At 43.3% G+C, this 21,943-nt stretch overlaps 1 protein-coding gene across 5 annotated transcripts; it reads right to left on the bottom strand.

Moving 5' to 3' along the window:
• Window positions 1-464: 464 nt before the first annotated feature.
• On the bottom strand, window positions 465-21,870 carry RBM27 (RNA binding motif protein 27). Of its 5 annotated transcripts, none has more exons than XM_061344013.1 (21): window positions 21,646-21,870; window positions 19,441-19,559; window positions 18,568-18,692; window positions 17,484-17,590; window positions 16,729-16,919; window positions 15,698-15,955; window positions 14,924-15,160; window positions 13,605-13,739; window positions 11,466-11,615; window positions 9,503-9,650; window positions 9,066-9,219; window positions 8,131-8,385; window positions 7,878-8,006; window positions 6,912-7,034; window positions 6,319-6,393; window positions 6,045-6,209; window positions 5,519-5,623; window positions 5,226-5,417; window positions 3,956-4,042; window positions 2,975-3,085; window positions 465-2,361 (listed from the first exon to the last, which is right to left on the bottom strand). In XM_061344013.1, the coding sequence occupies exons 1-21, from the start codon at window positions 21,702-21,704 to the stop codon at window positions 2,275-2,277; spliced, it is 3,012 nt and encodes a 1,003-aa protein (XP_061199997.1). In that variant the 5' UTR covers window positions 21,705-21,870; the 3' UTR covers window positions 465-2,274. The 5 variants fall into 5 exon arrangements, with proteins under 5 accessions (XP_061199997.1, XP_061199996.1, XP_061199999.1 ...); XM_061344012.1 differs by having other exon boundaries at window positions 16,729-16,922; window positions 21,646-21,869; XM_061344015.1 differs by lacking the exon at window positions 11,466-11,615 and having other exon boundaries at window positions 16,729-16,922; window positions 21,646-21,869.
• Between the last annotated feature and the right edge of the window lie 73 nt (window positions 21,871-21,943).

Below are 21,943 nucleotides of genomic sequence, written 5' to 3'. Positions count from 1 at the left end.
CTCACACAACTGCTGCTTCCAGTGTCCAGGCCAAGCTCTGGTACCACTCACTCCAGTGCCTCGGCAATTGGGAATTGTGTTTGGGATGTCACCTGAGGACTGCTGTCAGCCTGCTAGGGAAAATACACAAACCACATGAAGCTCTCAAAGAACGTGCAACTAAAGCTATCCCAACCCTTCCCTTCCTCACCCTCTACACGCAGGGGCCTGTTCCCAGGCACAGCGTGTGCCCACTGGGTGCCACTTCCCACCTAAACCATATGAAAAGGAATCCCATTCTAACCTGCACCAAAGGCTACTGCAGTTTTAACTACAGCTCCATTCATCCACTGTAATTATCATTTTCCAAATACAAAAATACAACAATTCTTATTGAAATCTATCCGCTGGTAGTTTTAGTACACAAAAAAGCAAAGTATTTACAAAATTATACAGTTTAAGAAAAAACTCTGTACAAAAAAATATATAAATCCTTTTGTTCCCTCTATTCTTTTTTAAACTGTCAGGACTCAAACGTTTGCTGCAATGGATTCTTCAAAATATACACTGAGCAAGCCACAGACATTACATTAGATATGAGGGGAGAACAGCCGGACAGTCTCCTAAGCACACAGGGTTGGTTTCCCCTTGTTTCTTTGTGTCTCTAATTTAGCCTCAGCATTAGCAGAGAGTCCTAATACATGAAGAGGGAGTTTCAGTGCAAAGAGACAGAATACTGAAAGACAAACTCCCTTCAGGTGACACAGCAACAGGAAGTGGCACAGGTTTGACTCTGGATACACCACAAATCTGGCACATGGGTGGCAAGGGCAGGGCACTGCGAACCCAAAGGCAGGCTCAGCTCCCTCTCACTGGCCACAGTCAGAGCCAGGGCCATTAAAGGTTTTAATGTCTTATCATTCTTCAATTAGGAACTTGCTGGGAATTACCCTGGTAAGGAAGCTGGTTACCCAAGAGGAGAGCACCTCTGCACTGACATCCTGCTTATTTTGTAGGGAAACATACATGAAGTACTGAGAAGTGTGAGTACAAATGGGCAGCCAAGGAAAATGGTGCTGGGTGACACGTTCATGAGCTGCAGAGCCATGTACCAGTGAAGACACATGGCTCGAGCCTCTGAACTTATCCTTGCTGCTACTACAACACACACCATCCTGAGTGGGGGGTGTGTGTGTGATTGCAATGCTACAACAGTAAGGCAACTGAGAATGCAGTGGTGCTCATCTCGAATGTGCCAGAACAGAACTCTACTTGGAGATGAATTAATGACCTTCCAAAAGCAGCTCTGAGCTCCTCTGAAGACTCTTCCCTCAAAGGCCTGGTTTGCTGCCAGCTGCTGAGCGGACAACGACGTTCTGCTGCTCTCGTTGCTCTGAATGCTTCCTGGATCTGGTTTGAACATCAACAAGCATTTGGTAACAGGGAGAGGAGGAAGAGTTGCCATCGGCTGGGAGGTGGCTGCCAGTTCAGTTGGTATGGGACTCACTACATTCATGCTCACAAATACCGAATGGAGAGAACAGCAACTTCAACTTGAACCTTACACTGAAACTACAGAAGAAAATCAACAGTGACAGAAAATTCATCCAAGTGTCACAGCTGATGTTTTCTCTGAAGCAGAATTTGAAAAAACAGAATGAATTGGTCAGTGTGACAATACCCTGTTAGATCACTTCTTCCATCTCCTCTCACTAAAAGCAGGACATAGAAACTGTGGCTGTCAAACATACTGAAATACATGACTTATGAATCTAGCCACAAATAATTCCTACGGTGTGATTCTGTATGAAATAAAATGCTACCCTTTGTCAATTAGCAAATGAGGCAATTTTTTCTTTCATACCATTTAATGAAAGTTTGTCTTTCCCCTAACCCCATAATATTGCTAAATAAAACCTGTAATATCTTTTCAATTATAAACTAACAAATCAATCATGTTATAAAAAACCCAAAGCAAGGTAATACAGGTGACAAAGAAGAGGACAAGAAAATACTAATATCTTCCCCCTCTTTTTATCCTTCTTAAATAGGAAAAAAAAAGAAAATCACCACCCTGGTGAGCTTGATAATCATGTAAAAAGTTACTGGGCCTTTGGCTAGCTCAGGATCACAGCTCTATATCCGAAATGTTCTATAACAAACTTTGCCCACTTTAAATCCTGTGGTTTGAAAAGAAAGTAAAGCTTTTTTGGCTCATCAAACTTCCTTAAATAAATGTTTAAAAGACATAGCTTGAACTAAATTCCTACAATGATACATTTCCAACATCAAGTTTCATCTTCTCCAAGAACGGGATTCATCCTCGTCTTCGTCATCGTCATCATCATCTTCGTGCAAAAATAAATCTGAGGTTTCAGTCTCCTAAACAAAGGAAAAATGTACTTTTACAGAGAGAAGTTCCACTCTGGAACCTAGGAAATGTGTCACCAAATGTAGCACAGCATCAGCTCTGCTTTACATCAGGTTCTGTTCACTGTGTGTCTCACAAAATGCTCACTACCACATGCAACAAGTTTCGTGGACAGAACAGGAGCCTCACATAGCAGAAAAGGAAAAGAAGCCCAACTGCAAGAGACGTGAGAATCAACCACCCCACAGCCTCTCTGGAACAACGGCTGTCTGTTGAATGTCTTGGCAGAAAAACCCTTGCAAGCTTGAAGTGTTGATAATTACAGGGAAGAACACACATCCTACAGCACAGCACCAACACCGTGAAGTAAAGGGACTAGCAGCCTCTATGTAGAGACCAAGAGGTTTGCTTTTGCAGTTGACAAATCAACATCCCACCCGGAAAGTTTTTTTTTCCCTTTTCTAAAGGGTGGAAGTTACACCTGACTCTTAAACCAGTCACGTTTCTGCTCTGCAGAAACAGCTTTTATGAAACCTCTTCAGTAAACAGAAAACTGTATCCTACAAGATCTCTTGGCTGTTAGATTCCCAGAAGAGTGACTGCGTTAGTAACATATTCTCATACCTCTTCCTTAGACTCCTCTTCCTCTATTTCTGTGGACACAGAAGGTACCTTTGGTTTGTACCATGATATCTGTAGCCTTCGGTCTTTGAAGCGGGATCCCTGGTTAGCAGCCTAGGTTGGATTTTAAATGAACAGGTTTTCAGAAAGAGAGTCAAGCACAGAATTTTGAAGATCCTCAGCAAACAGCAAACATCATGTGGACCCACCGCTGAAGATTCAAACACATAACCCATAACCATCCACTCCGCCTTCCGAGAGCAATCATAGAATAGTTTGGGTTAGAAAGGACTTTAAGATCATTCAGTTCCAGCCCCGCTGCCATGGGCAGGGGCACTTCACACTAAACCATATCACCCAAGGCTCTGTCCAACCTGGCCTTGAACACTGCCAGGGATGGAGCATTCACAACCTCCCTGGGCAACCCATTCCAGTGCCTCACCACCCTCACAGAAAAGAGCTTTTCCCTATCTCCAATCTAAACTTCCCCTAAGTTTTAACCCATTACCCCTTGTCCTGTCACTACAGTCCCTAATGAAGAATCCCTCCCCAGCATCCCTATAAGGCCCCTTCATATACTGGAAGGCTGCTCTGAGATCTCCATGCAGCTTCTCTTCTCCAGGCTGAACAACTCCAACTTTCTCAGCCTGTCTTCATGCAGGAGGTGCTACAGTTCCTGGTCATCCTCATGGCCCTCCTCTGGACTTGTTCCAACAGTTCCATGTCCTTTTCATAATGCAATGTCACTTAAACCTCAGCCTCTAAATAATTTCCTGCACCAGCAAGATGGAAAGCTGAGCAGAGCTCTGAACAATTACCAGCAAAAGAGCCAGGTTCCTATTAAGGTAAATGGGAGGTATCTTCCCCTTCAGCGACACTATGTGCTAAGCCTGCTACATTTTACAATACAAAGGCAGACAGAAGTAGTTAAAAATTCTTATTTTAGTACTGTGGGGGGAAAAAATAACCAATTTTTCTACTTACATTTTCAGCTTCTGAGCGAGACTTGAAAGTCAGAACTACACTTAATGGGGAATCCTCTTCTTGGAGGTCTTCAATATCTCCAAATTTCTATGACAGAAAACTCAATTAGGAACAGCAGTAACATTTTCCTCCAAACTCACCATCACCATGTGCTACAACTGCACTATACTGAAGCACCACTGAAACCCTGGGTTTTGGACAGAGAAGAAAGAGCCTGAGAAGTCTCAGATGCAGCAATATTGCAGCATTTGTACTTGTGTTTGTGGCAACAGCTTGGATTTATTCTTATTTTAGTAAGTCAAGCTTAATTGTACAGGAGGAAAGGAAACAAATGTATTAATTTATAGCCCAGTTTCAGTGAATTTCCCCAGTTAAAGCAGTAGTGGTGGCCTCTACCCTACTAAGCAGTGAGGCTAAAGCCGAGTAACAGCTTCCCTAAGAACAAAGCCTACCCCACTGTGTGGAGAATGGCAGAGCTCCCTGTTCCTGCCCAAACCAGAAACAAATGAGCTTCCAGGCTATCAGCTATCTCTTGAGCCCTGCTGCTGCTCTGTTCCCAGCTTGAAAGGGTGGGACTCCACAAAACCAGTTTTCTGTCACTTGCTTTGCAGAGAGCATCCAGAAACACCAAACTGACTTGATCAAGCTTGGATTTCATGCTGTGTCTATTTATGAAGTGTCTCTCCAAGACATTTCTATGTGAAAAGTTTGTAAACATTTCATTCTGGAAAGAGTAACTGAGGGAAATGTAAAACCAGTTTCCCTTTATGATGTTACCTCTGTTACAACACTAACAAATCCATTAACTTGGCTCACAAACCAGTGAGCTACACGTTCTACCGTGAGTTTGCTAACAAACTTAGCTACTTCAAAATTGATGTCCTGTTTAGGACCTCTTGTTTTAAACTACTTAAATATAGAATGAAGAAAAGTAAGCAATTTGGCTTTGGCCATTAAAGGAATGCATTGGGCAGCTATTGCAAAGCAGCTATAAAAACCATTACACTTACACCGTTGATAACTCTTGAAGTTGCATGTCTATACCCTGTTTGTGAATTTGGCACGAAGTCTGATCTATTTGCACTAACAGAAACAACAGACTTGCACCTTCAAGGATTTGGACAAGGAACAGTTATTTGCAATGCTCTTAGCATGCCTCTTCTCACAAGTAAGCACACGTCCAGGGTACTGGTTACCTACTTAACCTCAGATTTACAGCTTGGCCAGAACTCTTCAGGTTTTTCTTTGTTTAATGTGACCTCATACTTACAGAGAAGTGCTGTAACAATTCATCTTTTTCCTCTTCAATGAAGCCTCCAACTGTTAGTGCTTTGGGACGGTGATCCACCACCATATGGTTCAACATCCCCCTCCCTCTGCCACCACGACCCCGTCCTCGTCCTCTTCCTTGGGCTGGCACACTCTTTCCTCGACCAGCAGGCAAAATGCCTAAGCGGGCAGCCTGATTACAGAAGGCAAATCATGTACACATCCATCCTCACTTTGAAAGGATTTAAAACATTTATATAAACACATTAAAAGCATTAATCCAGACAAACTCACCTCTACTTGTAACTGGTTTAGCTTTTTTCGCAGTTCAGTTGTATCTTCTCCAGAAGAGAGTCTCTTATGGAAGTCCAGCTCTGCATCCAAGAGCTCCTTTTGTGCCTTCAAGAAAAGGTGCAGAAAGAGAAAACGGAAGGGAAAAGCAGAACTGTAACATGTGCTTTTAATGTTTTACTCCATGTCTTCAGCAACACATTTATGTGAAGGATACAGACACATCAGTGCACAATATCCATGTGTTCCTCTACATTCAGTTGTTTGGATTGCTCCCATGGCCTTCCCCCAGCCCATTTTCTGAAAGAGCCAGAATCCACTGCTTCAGAACTGGAACAAGCTTGAATAAGCTACAGTAAAAACTAGGCCACCCGAGCTCCTTAAAACCATAGCTTGCTTGTCCATGATTATCACCCTCAAATTCAAATTACTGCTTGCAAGTGTTTTGATCTAATGTTGCTGTGTTTTTAGGACACCATTAGAAACGGCTGCAAGACACAGGCAGGCAAGTGTCTTGTGCAATAAATACCTCTGTCTTGGACTTCAGTTTTGATTGTGTAGAAGGTGTAGATGAAGTTTTTAGTTCATCCTTTAACTGAGATATTTTTCCTCCTAGTTCTTTTAAGGTCTTCATTATTTCTGCTCTCTCCTCTGGTTTCATGGCCTTATTTTTCTCCAGCTTGGATATCAACATCTATGTATTATTAAAAGAGCATGAATATAAAATTCCAGGAAAAACAACTCTGAACAGACAGGTATCTACAGAAGTAGGACGTACTTACTAGAAGACATTCCAGACTTACCTTCTGGCATTCAATTTGCTTTTCTAACATCTCCTGCTTCTTTTTCCTCATGTCTTGTTGGAGTTTCATTGCCTCCTAAATGAGAAGGAAATTATTTCAATCGGTAAAAAGCAGTCTAGCATTATATGCACTCATAGACATCATATTTTCTTCTTCAAGTTATAGAAGTGAAGGCCATAATGAAAACTACTTGTCTAAAAACACACAAGTATAAAGTGGATGTGTATTGGGGTTTTTCTTCCAGATCAAAGTTGTTAACTTCCTGCCGTGAAGTGCCCTACTAAATTCTTGTCCTCTTCAGATACATTTCCTATGTTGTCATTTAAGTGTCTCATACCTGAAGAGGAACGCCAAAGAAAACCCAGAAAATCCCCACATGAAAAAGTGTCTCAAGTAAGACACCCCAGAAGGAACACTCCCTTACTCATGATTAACCTCAGTACACTTGTAAGATAGCCCAATAACCGTGACAAAGCCTACACTAGATTATGAAGGTACACGGTGATATTTGAGGTGTGAGTTGCCTATCAAACCTTTCTTTGTAATAGACTTTGATCACAATACTGTCTGTCAGGTAGTGAACAGTAAAGTACCTGCTTTTTTTTAAGGGCTTCTTGCACATCATGAGGTTTAGACCCTGCACCAGGCTTCAGAGATGTCTTTAAGTTTGAAGTACTGTAAACCATTTTTGAGTGACTTGTTGAAGTAGGAAATGCCTGAAATAGTAAAATCACACAGACATACATGTGTAATAGCTTAAAACAAATGTCATACACCATCAATGGATTCTGGAGGAACGTGTTTGGTGAAACACAAACTTCTAGATTTGTGCCTTGAGACAGGAAAACCAAGCCAACTGAAACACACACAAACATACGAGTCTAACAGTCAGCTTGCTTGTAAGCAAATCAGCTTAAATGCTTGTGTTAAAGGTATTTCTGCATAAGATACTTTATTTCCTTCTTCTTTATCCAGAGCTCCCTCTGTATTCTGATACCACTAGGAAGACCACCAAAGCTGATCTGCTTCTGCATTATATTCAGCTTGGCTGTCACAGTCTAACATCATGCTTTCTGATCAAAGAAGGCAGCAGAAGTCACCTGCATACTGCCTTTCTTACAAGAAAGCCATGCTGCACTGTGGCATCAGTGTGAATTGAACTGTATCAGCTTGAACTCTATGCAGAAGCATTCTATAAACTTCCAGCACTACTGTTCAAGCACAGCCTAAGCTCAAAATTCACTGGGAAAGCAATCAGATTCACCAACACAATGCTGGCATCATGTACAGGCTGTCAAATTCGTTTACTATGAAGCACTGCCAAAAATATTTGGTGCTACTTAAAATGCTGATTCTGTTGCTGAAGTCATTGTCCCTGTTTTATATAAGCAGCTAAGGAAACCAGGAAGAAGTGACTGATCATGGCTGGATGGAACATTAGTGAGAAGAAACAAAACCAACAGGGAACAATTTGAAAGTTCTATTTGCCAATTCCTTCTTAGCTAAGGGGCCAAAGCTTTAACTGAACATATGAAGATGGTCGACCTCCACAAACATACCTGAGAATCCTCCACCACAGCCCCAGCCTGGCTCAACTCAGACTGGTTTCCACCTCCTGCTCCAAGGCGACGTTTCACCGGGACTTTATTAAGGACATAGACACCGGATGCCAGTGGCTTATTCATCACCTGTGGGTGTATCAACAAATATTAAAACATTAAAGATCATATGGTCTGCTTGTTTGACATATCAGCCATTTAGGAGCACTGATAGCCTTCACAGCTCAGCTGGTGGTGTGGGGCAGCACGGTACCTTTGACAGGTTGCTGTGCATTGTTACAGCAGGAGCTGGGGTCAGGGGTTGCTGCTGAAGGTGAAGCTGCTGATGAAGAGGCTGTGGGGATGTCTGCTGCTGCTGCTGCGGGGGCTGCTGCTCACTTTCTCTGTGCCACAGGACCCTTATAAAGCGATTGTTCAGAACCGCTTCTGTGCTGGAGATTGCCTTCCTAGCCTCGTCATTAGTCAAGTACTGAATCAGAGCAGCTTCAGGATCGTTCTGGAAAGCAACCTAAATCAGAAATTCATTAGAATGTGTTACTTTTCAAGGAATAAAACAGGTAGCAAACCAATCCACAGATAGTTTGCAATCATGAGTGGGATGCCCAGTGATATTAACAGCTCAAAATACAGGTAAAACATTCTACGTAACTAAAGCCAAGCACCTTATGTCAAATGTTACATGTACTTGAGACACAACCTATATGCAGTAAAATAAGAGCTTGTATAGTGCCACTCCCCTTCTTTCAGTGCAGGGCACAGCACTGAACTGGAGTCAGTTCTGGGATACCAAGTGGAAATAAACTGAAGCATGTAAAGACTCCCCTGTAGCATCTTTGTCAAAATCATGACTATGACTTACCACAGGGCTATCAAATAGATAGAAATTGTTAGAAAATCTCTCAAAAACTGTACACAAGTTGCTCAAAAGCCTGATTTCCATTCTATTAAACCTGCAAGCCTTTCAAATTTTGTAAGGCCTCCTGAAGGCAGAAGCAAACATATTGTTACAGAACTGAGATGATAATATAGAGCAGACCACAAAAAGGTTTCTCTGAACTGAGTACCACTCTCCCAGCCAGCCTCCATCAAGACTTCTCAAGGAACGTAGTTCAGCTGCAATACTCAAGAAGGCTTCAGAGCAAATCCCACACCCACACACAGGCACAGGCATAAACCCGAACGTTTTACCTGGATGTTTACAATTGTTCCAAACTTGCTGAAGTGCTCGTTGAGCTGTGTGATGTTGTTCAGCTCCGGGGGAATCTTCCGAACTTCCAGTTTTGTGTTCGTATACTGATTCTTCTTCAAAAACCCTGGCTTGGTCTGGTTGTTATTTGCTTGCCTGTAGAAAACAAGAAGAAGACAGTTACTTAGACAGGCACTGAGGCAGGGCAGCAAGTGTTAATGTACATTTAACTCTTATTTCTCTCATTAAAAGTATATGCTCTAGACATTAACGAAAGAGAGCTCCTCCCACCACCAAATACTTAGGCTCCATGTGATGGGGACACAGATTTTCCAACCTAACCAGCTCAAGCTACAAGGACCAGTGAATCCTGGTGGTTCGCAGCACTGACAGCAATGAAGTGCATTCCAGTTAGCCAAGTGTAGTTGTTACTTCTTACTTTCCCAGCCATGGTTTCTTCAATGGTGGACATTCCAGGCTACTTGGAGATCTCTTCCTGCTGTCTGGTTCAAGGACAACTCTAGTTACGTTGCTGCTGTTATTTGTAATGGGGATGGGAGGTTCAGTCTGGATGATGATATTGGCAGCTGGAGGAAAGGAAAGGCCTGTGTTATTTTCCAGACATCAATGGAGACGGATAAGCTTTCACTTAAACAGCAGAACAGGATTGAGTTTAAATCCATAAAATTTTGGAAAACTTTATCAAGTTGGTCAGTTTTGTTTATAAAGTACTTCAGAAACCTCTTGCTACCTTAACAACTTGAGGAAAACATTTAGTCCAGCCAGTAGAGATGAGATTTGATCTTTACTGATATTTAAGCTTAGTATTAGCTGAAGAAACAAAGCTAAACCTCCATCTTTGAGGTACCTGAAGTTCACATTCTGCAGGAAAAGGGGAAAATAAAAAGGCAGAACATCAAGGCTGGGCTCCCAGACTTCAGGTCAGAGCTTTGCAATGTGGCACACGCTGAAGAGCCAACTTTCACTCTATACCCTTGACAGTGAAAAAGCAACCAAGAACCCCTTCCTCTCACGGCTATCTACCCCCTGTTATCCTCCATCCACTTTTCAGGAACAAGCTGCTAATCAAGCACAACTATGGCATGAAATTCGCTCTCTGAGACATTAAAGTTTGAACCAACTTCTGCAAGCCCAAAGCTAAAGCACTGGATCACAGTTTGCCAAGTATTTATTTATAACCTTCTTATATTGCTGTTAGTGTTCTGTCTATACCAAATACTGAACTCCTAAAAAGAAGTCTGAGTCAACTTTCTGTGGCTTTTATACATGCCAGAGCTTGGCTGCATACACTAATGAGAACAATGACTGCATGTTTCAGGGCAGAGCATCAATCTTTCTTCGGGGATGATTTTAGAGTAAACCCTTCACACACATGTGACACAGGCAGTGAAAGGGGCCTTTGGAAGCATCACTGCTGAGCACTCACCCATGCCTCACAGATGCAATGGGTTCTGAGAGAGAATCTGGGGCCAGCAATAAAACGCAACCCTGCCCTTATGGTGTTCACTAAGATGCAGACAACAAGAGCCATCACTGCAACAATATTTAACCATATTCTTTCCAGGATGAGTCACTGGAAGGAAATACTGAAAACAAGTGTCTATCTTATCTAAGGAGCAAGAAACATGGAAATGTAATAGTAAACACTGAAATTTAACATCTTTTCTTTTGAGGATCAGGGCAGGGAAAGCAGGAGGAAAAGAGAAAGTTACACTAATAAAGCAAATATTTCCTCAAAGAGCCTTGACTTGTTCTCTCCCCTGGGAAGATACTGTGAGCATGTCACCACTGAGAGACAACATCCACATCCATTCGTTAAGGACTTAGAATCACTTAAATGCAGACTGGGATTCCCTCATGCTAGGAGGAATGGCACCTGCAATGCCTGCTGGAGAGAGTGCCTGCCTGGCAGGGCCAGCCCATCAAGTGCAAACCCATGCCATGACAGCTCCCCTTAGCACTAAAACCTCAACAGCTGCATAAGTACTGCAGATCCTCACCTCTGTGCCCCAGGTCCTAAACATACCCTTGGCAAACCAAAGCAGTTTTAAGACCATACTGATACCTTTCTGCACCACTCTTATTTCTAGAAGCACCCAGCATTTGAAAAGTGCCTTCACAGGCTAAAGAGGAATAAAACCCAACCAACAAGCCCCTCATAACATTCCCAAGCAAGTGGTTATTTTTAATCAAAAAGGCTGCTTTGACTATAATGTAGTTGTATTAGCATTTAAAAAAAAAAAAAGGTAGAGATGTATGAAAATTGCTCTGAAATACTACATCAGTGAGAAAAACTCCTGCTTTAGCCTGAAAAAGGACAAAATAGGTGTTGACAGTCTTGGACAAAAATAGCAACAGCAATGACTAGAACCCCTTCCTACCTCTTGGATTTGTATCCATCTCCCCAGATGTTAGGCCAATTAGATTTGGACGTTGCGTTTGTGCTCTTGTAAAGAACTGTCGGTACTGAGACCTACCAGCACTGGTAATACTAGGAGCTTCAGGGTTATAGCCATCGGGCTCATATGTATCTATAAAAAAAAGGAGAGAAATGAAAGGATTTTTTTTTTACATGAGTTTAAGACTCAGGGTTAATTTTTTATTAAGGAAATGCATGGATGTGCAAGTTGTTTTTGGATGAAGAGGTGAGAGAAAGAGGATGTGTAGCCAGTGTTTAGCCATTTAAAACCCTCAACTGAACTTTACACCGAAGTCTATTTGGGCACATTCACTTCTGGTTTTTAACCTGAGTATTGCTGATGAGCTGCCTGAAAATGGAATGAGAAACGTACGTCAACCTTCAAAATGTCTGACCATGCTACAAGGGAAACAACAGAAGAATCAGTCTGAGCATTTACTCTGTAGGACCTAAGATGGACAGAGATTTTCTGCATTTGCTGGCCAACAGCCTAGTTTGCTTCTGAAAAGGATTTTTTGGGAAGAATGTACTTAACCAGAAAAAGCTGAGAAATCAGGTGATTTGGCCAATACTTACCTATCAATTCTCTTAGTTTATGTACAGTGACATCAAGTGCCTACCTCTAGTAAGGTACTAATAATTATTTTGATTAAAAGGGATAACCAGGAGAAGAGGACAGAACTGACCCATATCGTTCCTCCAGCCCAAGGTCCAGTTCAAGGATGATGCATTTTTCCAACCATAAAAAAGAAAAGCCATACAACAACTAGAATGAATGAAGCCTGTGAAAAGCTTCCACAGAAACACAGTGCCTCCTGGAACAGAAATTAATGCCTGCACAATGGGGTCTGGCACACTTGGGCCACTCCGAGTTTCAGCTCCTTACTCCACAGCAACAATGAAGATTCTACAATGCAAAATAGCTGCCCAGAACTGCAATATGCATGTTTTACACTTTAGTTTCAGACTCTGCCAAGAACTTTAATTAACCTTGCACAATCTGAACCACAAGTTCCTCCTCCATGGCTTGCCAGATCGATTGTAACAGGCAACCAGCAGTTGTTACCATAGCAGTCCAAGAACAGGACATGAGAGTCTCCACAGATGTTCTGGAGAACAGAAATGAGTAACGCAACCAAAGTCAGTGGTGCCCTGCCAGCTCAGCCAGCCAGAATCACCCATCAGAAGTTCTGAAGCTGAAAGAATCAGCTGGTAGATCTAAATGCCTGCCAGCATTTGGAGGTCATTGGTCAGATTATCTAACGAGATACTTGAGTGACTGAGAGCATGGAAGTCATGAAGGGAATGACACGGATCATTAACTAGAGCCCTCCTTTGAATACAGAATGTTTATATATATATATACATACTTAAAGAAAACCCATAGATGGGAGTATTACGAACCACTGAGATTTATTTATCTTACTTCACTCATGTAAAAGCCATTACTTCTTTCATTATCAAGAAATGTAAGATTGTTGGATTTAAATGGAGCAATCTCCAGGTGTTTTGCTATTTCTCCTCATAAACCTCAACTTTTGAAAAGCTGAGTTCTGTTAAGGAAGATGGACATCATGGACATGTCCACTGAGAGCCATCTTTATTTTCTTTTAACATTAGAAAGCTAGACCCGAGTTGATTCTGGAAAAAAAGACAGGGAGACACTACTAGTGTATATGATGACTACAGACTATCGTGAAATACAGATGGAAGAAACCAACCTACCCCCTCCTCATCTGTAGTAGCCCGAACCGGATAGGATTAAAACCCAAATTAAAAGGTAACTACAGGTTTGCAGATCCATGTTTGCCTACTGATGGTCTACTAAACAGCTTGAAGATGAAGGGATCCCTTTCTTATTCAATGGCCTTACTACTTTGAGCATATGACACCCAAAGGCAGCTCCCCACACAGCAGGACACAGCTGCTACTTCACAGGGTAATAGCAGATGACGGGCTGTCCACAAGGAAAGCCATCAGACGTCCTTTTAGATTTGTACATACTGGAGGAAGACAGAGATAATAATTTCCAATCACACATCAACAGAGGAATTTCAAACTGTGTATCTCAGGCAGAAGGTAAAGAAAGGTACGTGCTTACGTTCCGATACTGTGTACAGCAGGTTCTGGGGTAAGGGAGGAGGTAGCCTTGGTCCTACGGGCGCAAGGCTGGGCACTGCACTTGTCCCAGGCTGGTCACGGTTATTTATCAAACTTGACTGTGTTAAAGGTGGTCCTACAATGACACCACAGAACACATCACTGAGACTTGGAACTCCACACAAAGTGTGCAAACAATTTAACACAATTTACTGGTGCTTTGCTTTGAGCAAGGTCAAGGTTGTCAATATTTACAACCCCATTACAGCAAAGGTAAACTGAGAAGTTCTGTTCAGGTAAGTTACCTTGAGTCCAACATCCTTTCTGTTTCCAAGAAAGCACAAAGCTTTAAGCAAGGGGAAGCGTCTTTGCTTCCCCAGAGGTTTACTTCTGTTAGAGCTTGTGTTAACTAAAGCAGCTCCTCCCTCAGCTCTGCCTTGGAGAACCAGGGCTTGCTCAGAGCAGGAGATCACAACAGCAACATTTAGAGTAGAGCTCTAAACCAAGAACTATGGGCAAAAGGCATTCACAGACACAATTTATCTGGCTGGTTTTGCTTTGCTTCCACTGTACACACATTCCTTATTATATGCCCCCAAAAGGATAGTGAGCTACATTATAGAACCCACCAAGAGAAAACTACAACCAGAGAGCACTGTCGGTTTGTTCCACAGCAAGCCAACTCCACCCACTGAAAGGTTCATCAAAGTTTAGGATCAATCCTATACAAAATTATGTCACATCCCATAGCTGCTGCTGCTATTTGACACAACTACCGCAGTCTGCACCAAGTTGCTGGAGTACTGAAACAGGGTAACCACATATCTGATATTCTATTTCTTCATAGAATTTACATTATAAGATGCAGTAAGGTAATAAAAAAAGGCTGAACAATTTAGAGGTCACTGTTGAGATAAAATGGATCTTTGATGTATCAATTATATACTGCTTTTTAGCAGCAGAAAATATAGCACAAACAGATTTATAAGAACTTTTAGGAGATTAAATCTCAACATCTTTGCATTAGGAAATAAAAGCTAGTAATCCAACTGTCAGTGAGCAATCCAAACACCACCAAGCTTATGGGATAATGGGAAAGATAGCCCCTCCACTTCCTGCCCAATGCATCCAATTCAATTGGAATGCTGGGAACGTAGTGTTTTGCCAGCTGTTTTTTTTAATATTATTTTGGAAGTAATCTGAATAGCACATGGCCAGCAAAGAAACCTGAACTCATTATTTCAAATCACACTGATCTTCTAAGAAGAGCCATCATGCTAACTTAGTGACAAAGGAACACAGAGCAACGCTGTAACTTACTTGGAACAGGAAGTACAACAGGAGGAGGTGCCTGTGGATGAGTTTGTGGAATTGGCAACCTCATATTACGAGGTAGACCTGGCAAAGGAGGCAGAAGCATCCCAGGAGGAGGAGGAGGAAGCCCAGGAGGTGGTGGAGGAAAAGGAATCATACTTGGCAAGGAAACTTCATCTACTACTAAAGGATCATTTCCATGATCAAACTGGCAAAGATCACCAAGTACACAAAATCCTCGCTCTGCAGAACAGGACGTTTGAGAGAAGAAAATAAAATTAGTTGTAAGCAATTTGCAGCATCTCAGATTTTGCTGGAATTTCTTACTGAAGAAAACATGCAGTCTTCCAGCATCACATCAGCAGAGGAGGTTTCAAAAGAACTCAAATCCAAATAATTTCCCATAAAGCAGACAGACACACATGCATCTGTCATAAAAGCTGTGGAGAAAACAAGTCAGAAGTTATGCCTGTTTTTCATTAAACACATTTCTTGCCATCTTTACCACAACTGTAGGGGCTGAACTATTTGCCAATCATGTACAGAATTGTGAACAAACTCTGTATGTTCTTATCTAGCAACTGTCAGTTGTAAGTAAACGGCTTCCAGTAAGACTAGTTATTTCCTCAGTACAATACAAGCTGTATACGGCATCTTTTACACACAAGGTACATGCAACATGCTACAGCATTCTCACTTGCTGCCTACATTTAGTAAATACCTAAAAAGATAGTCACAGAATAATTGAAATAAGGTATGAAACAGAAAACTAAGAGTTACCATCATAATCTTGGCATCTTCTTTTAGGAGGAGGGTTTCTGCCAAAGGGGCTGGGATTGCTGTGATTGTTATAGTAATTTGACCAGCTCTCTGTTGTGTTTTCCAGATGGTGCGCAGGTGCAATTACAGTAACAGCACTGGGAATAGACTGTGCAGAGGAATACTGTTCACTAGATATACTGGGAGACACAGACACTGGATTATAGGAGCTTTCAGCATCACTTTTTTCAGTCTTGAATTTCGATCTCTCTCGGTGCTCTGTTAAAAACAAAACAAAAACCAAAAGTAAAAATCTTCATCCTTTGTTTCCACATCAGAGCCTTGAGAAGATGACACTACACAACAGGGTAAGCACTTCCATAAACAGTCCGTTTTACCCATGGAATAAGAATTAAACATAAGGCAAACAGGGTTTTAACTTTAGAAATCTGTTTTTGCTTTGCAAAATGCACACTCATAGTCCTTACTCCATCCTGGATGACAGCTTTCTCCTCTAAAGCAGAAATAGAGGGAGAAAAGCCCAAAACAACAAATCGACTCCCTGCCCTTAACTACCAGTCTCAACATGCACGGAAATCTGTTGCAGCCTGTGCCCCTGGTTTTTCCAACAGACCTGAACTAGCCCTAGAAGAATGGGTCACACAGTAACTCCTTTCAGTTACAAAGAAACCTTCTCCAAAACCACACAGTAACAAAGAGGGTGACATTGCTTTTTCAAGAAGATCAATCCTGGGGAGAGTTGGGGTGGGAAACAAATCAGAACTCAGCAGATTTGTCAATATCCAGAGCACACAAAGATCATCCACTAGTATGCTCTGGTATACACCTGTGGATAAACTAAAGGGCAGCAAAGAAAAAAACAACCCTGTTAATTGTTGTGCTCCAAAGGACACCATCTTCATTAATCATTTCAGGAACACAAAGCTCTGGAAATTTCCTCTATCTACAGCCTCCTAGACCTTACAGCATTCAGGAGTCACCTACACCACCGGCAGGAGATGCTCTCCTAAAGCAGCACCTTGGATACTCACCAGTACTTCTGCTTCCATCATGGTCTTTGCTTCTGCCCCTACTGCGGCTACGACTTCGGCTTAGCCCTCTGCTTTTACTGCGACTTTTACTCCTGCCACGTCGCCAGCTCGACTTGTCTCTGTACAAATCACTCCTGTCATAGTATCTGTCATAGTCCCTCCACTTCCCATCATCCCTCTTTTTTTCTCTGCTTCTAGAAGAGACAGGTAAAGCACATTTACAAAAACAGAAACCAAATCCTCAGTTGCAGTTCTCAACTGCAATCAGTCAAGCCACTGTTCATCCCTCCCACCCAATCTGGGCAGAGAAATATTTGAGTCAGAATTGCATAAAAAAGCACAGAATCTCAGAGTAGAGGAGGCTCTACCGAGTCTCAGAAACAAGCAAAGGGAGGACTAAGAAGAATCAGAAAGGTGAGAAAGTTAGATGACCAAAACAGAACATGTTTTAAGTGATGCTGACACTATATTAACAACCCCCTTCCACTGCTTTTCATGTATATACAAACGGAATGAATGGAACTGGCGACATTCCAAGGTATTAATACTTGAAAAATACTGCCATTTCTTCAGAAGAGACCAGCTCCTAGTGAAGGGCTCTCATGCACACTACCAGCATCCATTGCAGAGACAGAACAGCAAGAAGGAAGTCACTGTTTTGATGAAAAAAATCACTACCTATGTGGTAAAACCCCTCAGTTCAAGATTGCCAGCAAATACAGAAGAATATATTCATATTCTAGTTCAAAACTAACCTGTGCTCACTGGAATCTGCACGGCTTCTCTGTGGGCTGGAATACTTCTTTTTCCTGCCTTCCCGCTCTTCTTCAACTGACTCTTGGTGATTCTGTTTATGAGACAACTACCAATAAAGGAAGAAACAAAGAAAATTACCCCAAGATTTTAGTTCAAGTTACAGCCTGCATCCCAAATACCCATTTAGAGCACTTGTCAGAAAAACACACTCCCTGTGGACCACTTATAGAGAGCAACAGGTTTTGCTACCGACACTGCATGACACAAGCATCTCTTATGAGGGGAAAGGACCTGAATTTCATATACACTGACTTCATTTGCATCTTTCCAGCAGTAACTGAAACACAGATTCAGACTAAAGTACCTCTGCAGACTGTGATCAGAATATAGAGCGATAAAGTTTACTTCTATAGCAATTTTTTCTCCAACTCTCTCTCAAAGCTGATACATAAGGATGCTACAAACACAGAGAACAGGCCTCTTCCCTTGGGAAATCACCAACTTAGAAGAAAAAAACATCTTCAACAGGTGATACCAGAGGCTACACAATATATAAAGACCTTGAGACAACTGTGGAAACAGCACTTTGGTTTTCTGAAAACTTAATTGATCTCAATTTTGCCAATAAAACTTGAAAACAAGATAAAAGAAAGAACCGTTGGCAAGCAAATACTGCCTCACTTTTAAAAGGAATTATCCCTCATTACAGAGGCCACCATATTTCACTGATTTTAAGGACTACAGAAAACATTTTGATCAATTTCTACTCCTCTCAGAATATACACACTTGAACAAGGAAACATTCTGGAATGGTTTTGTTTCTTTCCCCTCTCTTAACGCCTTCCAAAGCCTTATCAGCTCCTCATGACAAGGACCTCCGGACAGGACTGCTATTAACCTAGATCAAAAGTAGGCTCTACAGAGGGTTCCCGAGCGTTCTCTGCATGGTCATCTCCATTTCCCTTCAGAAGCACAGACTGCAAAGGTCCTTAATCACAATAAAGTGGATTTTTCTTTCACATTTTGCCTCACAAATGGCTAATTTGAAAACTGGAGGCAAGGAGACAACAAAAAAGAAGTTACCTCCTCCTTGACTTCTTCTTTGTCCTGACCCGCAGGCTTTGCCTCTGCCTTCGGGGGTTCGACTGAAGGAAGGTAACTCTTTGTGTACAGGCTTTCAAACAGTTTATCTACAAACCCTGAGGTTTCTGAGGACACAGAACACAAGACAAGACTGTTACATATTGATTCAGGGGCACTGTTAGATTTACCAGAGGAGTCCCTGAAACAACAGTCATCCACATGGACTGCTCAGTGAAGAACCCTACATTGATGAATATTAGCTCCATTCAAGGAGTGGAATTACATTTATGAAACTTTTTTGTTTGTTTAGACAAAGAAATTCATCAGGTATAGCAAAGACAGAAACAGACTTTCCCTTAAATCCCATTTACAACTTGGAAATGTTCTAACTCCATTAACTAGTCAGCTGCTGCTTCCAACAATTTTTATCAGAACAAATCATTCCCAGAGGACTAATCATCAGTTCAGCATCAGATCACAAACAAAAGCACAAGAAATTCCCCAGTGAGTGTCAGAATTTCAGGTGTTTAAAATCCTGAATCTGAACCAGATTCCTATGAGACGCTCACCAGAAGCCTGAAAGATTAATATGGACCAGGTCTCACAAGTTACCAAACCTCTGGCAGCATCACTTGAATGACTTGAGGATTTCCTCCCAGCCACCGTGAGCCAGACCAAGCTGCACAACTGCATCTTGAGATTATTACTAGTATTTGTTTTAAATCACAAGATCTTTATTCCTTCACACACTGCAAGAAACATCAGGTTCACAGATAAGAAGTATTATGAAGGCAACAACGGTGCATCATCATCCTCCCTCCTCCCACCAGTGGAATGAAACCCACTGAGCAGCCAAAGCAGAGAGCACGGTACCTTTTTGCAGAAAGACATCCAGCTGATCAGCACAGAAGGCTTTCAGCTCTTTCTCTGGCTTGTCCTTCTTCACTAATGCCACAACATAGTTGGCTAAGGCAGAGGGGTCTGCATCACATCTATGGAGAGAAAGAAGGGTTCTGGGCTCAGCTCAGTGTGCCAACCCCTGCATTGGACAAGAGCCACCAAAGACCTGGCAACAAAGACCTGCTTTCTGACCCCAACACTGCCCCGACTTGCCAGCAGAGCTGTTTTCACTTACAGCACAGTACTCTTGTTGCTCTGTGACCACCCTGCTCCCTCCCACCTCTCACCATGTCCCACTGCATTGTGACTGCTTGAGCTTTGCTTAGGACAAACAACCTCCCTTTTTCACAGAGATGCAGCTCTGGGGCAGCTGAGCAGATGCCACTGCTTCTCAGCTTTCCCTGAGCACAACAACTACTAACCAGTACAGCATTATGGGAACAGCAGAGCAAGCATTGGGAAAGCCAACTGCACAGCCACTGTGAAGTGTTAAAATGGTTTTAAAGCATTAAATAACCATGAAAAGTACTTCAGAAAGGCAGATGCAAAAGCACAATTCAAATATGCATAGATATGTTCTGTACGGCTGCAGTTACTGGGCCTGGGGTTTTCCTTCCCTAAGGACTATTTCCACACCTAAAACTTTTGCAATAATCCTTTAATGCTGATAAAGTGTCTGTGAGGGTTCAATTATTAACAGAGATGCAGGACCTAAGCCCTTCTCTAGCTTCATGAAGGCCAAAGAGAGCCAGCTCTGAGCAGCCATGCTCTGCCACTGATCCTTACACTCGATACTGCTCATCCACTACCAGAAACCCCCTCAAAGTACAAACTAGACTAACAAATGGCTTAGCAGTAGCTCCTCATTTTGCCTCTCTCAGAAGAGAGAAGCTCTCAGTGGGTAGGGAGGAACCTAAACGGATGATTTAAAGATTTATATTTATTGTTTAGGATTAACTTTGAGAGGGGATTATGGACTTTCTAAGAACATTAACTATGGAAATCAAAGGAAATAGTATAAAGTCTATAGACCTCAAAATGACCTCAAGGGAAAATACAAATACCCAGACACCCATCAAAGCACAGGAACATGCAGATGACAACTGCTTAGAGAAAACCAAGCCCTCCCGGAGCAGACAGGCAAGCAGCTCCACTCCAAACTACCTTGCTGCTGGTTCCAGCACCTGATGAGAGCTGGGTTAAATGCAGCAATTAACAACAAAGAAACCACAACTTTACAGAATTTACAATTCTCACACACACTCTCCCAAAGAGAAAGAAACCGTGTGGAACTCTGGAACATATTGCATGTTAGTGCCCGCATGCAGCTGACTATAAACCTATTTAAAATAAAGGAAATGATCCCATATTAGCTTCCCTTACGGAGACACTGCAAGGTCTGTAGGTGTTACCATAAGGTCTCTGCCCCTCCAGGTTCATGCACTTTTCTGTTTTCCCTCCCCAGTCCCCGGCTGTCAGGACCAGGAGCCTCTGTCTCCAGCTCTAGTGCTGACACCACCGGGGCACGGGGCAGATCCTGGCTGAACGTGGGGGGAAGGAGCAAGAGTTACACCCCGGTCTGATGGATTTCAGAGGGATCGGAGCAAGTACCAAAGAGAACTGCTATCGCAATAAAAAGAGCAGGACAATCGTACGGGATTCCCAAAGGCCTTCTGCTTGACGACTGCAGCTGAGCAGTTCTGGGGCCTATTTAAATACAAATAGAGAAGTGCCCGTGGAAACACCAGTGAACCGCGCACTACAACCGTGCGTCCTGCCTCCCCAGCCGGGGCCGGTGTCACCCGCGGAGCTGGCACTGCGGGGACCTTCCTGCGAGATAGAGGAGCCAGCGCGGGTCAGCGCTGAACGCGGTGCTTGCCCCGGTCCCACGCCTGTCCCGCGGACGGTACCGGCCCTCGCGGCCCGGAGGCCGAGGCGCGGGACTCAAGGCCGCGCTCAGCGCGCCCGCGCCGGTAAAACCTAACTCTTGGCCAAACCCTCTGAACCGGGCTCCCCGGTAGACCCAGCGCGGGCTCGGCGGCGCCGGCAGGGCCCGGGGCAGCACGAGCTGGGGGAGGGCCCGGTGCCGCACGCAGCCCCGTGCCGAAGGGGCCGCGGCAGGGAAGTACCGCCCGCCGCCCCGCTCCCGGCACCGCAGCTCTACCAGCCCGCACTCACATCGGCTCCAGCAGCTTGGCCAGCCAGGACTTGAGCGCGTCCACGTTGTCAATGATCATGGTGCCCGCCTGCGCCCAGCCCCGCGCTACACCGCCGCCATAGCCGGCCCCTGCCCCGCCGCGGCCTGCTACAGGAACTAACCGCCACCCCGCAACGCAGCCTGCTAGGCACAGCCGGGGCGGGATCAGACCGCCGCACACCAATCAAACGGCGGAGTTCGTACACGCGAGCCAATAGCGGCCGGGAAACGGCCTGTCCCGAAGGTCAGCGGTGAACCAGCAGGCTGCGCTGAGCGAGG

This window comes from Neopsephotus bourkii, unplaced genomic scaffold, assembly GCF_033783945.1.
Source record: "Neopsephotus bourkii isolate Nb327-2 ecotype Australia unplaced genomic scaffold, CSIRO-AGI_Nbou_v1 NB_1846, whole genome shotgun sequence".
Taxonomy (NCBI): Eukaryota; Metazoa; Chordata; class Aves; order Psittaciformes; family Psittacidae; genus Neopsephotus; species Neopsephotus bourkii.
The sequence above is the reverse complement of the archived record's forward strand: the minus strand, read 5'-3'. Positions and strand labels throughout refer to the sequence as shown.

What these genes read in the sequence shown, in the direction of transcription:
- RBM27 (XM_061344012.1), bottom strand. Translation starts at nt 21,704, where the DNA reads ATGATCATTGACAACGTGGACGCGCTCAAGTCCTGGCTGGCCAAGCTG. An exon ending in AAGATGCCAAGATTATGATG is followed by an intron (nt 15,161 to 15,697) that starts GTAACTCTTAGT and finishes CCTGTTCTGCAG; the next exon opens with AGCGAGGATTTTGTGTACTT. An exon ending in AATTGTTACAGCACTTCTCT is followed by an intron (nt 4,043 to 5,225) that starts GTAAGTATGAGG and finishes TTTCTGTCATAG; the next exon opens with AAATTTGGAGATATTGAAGA.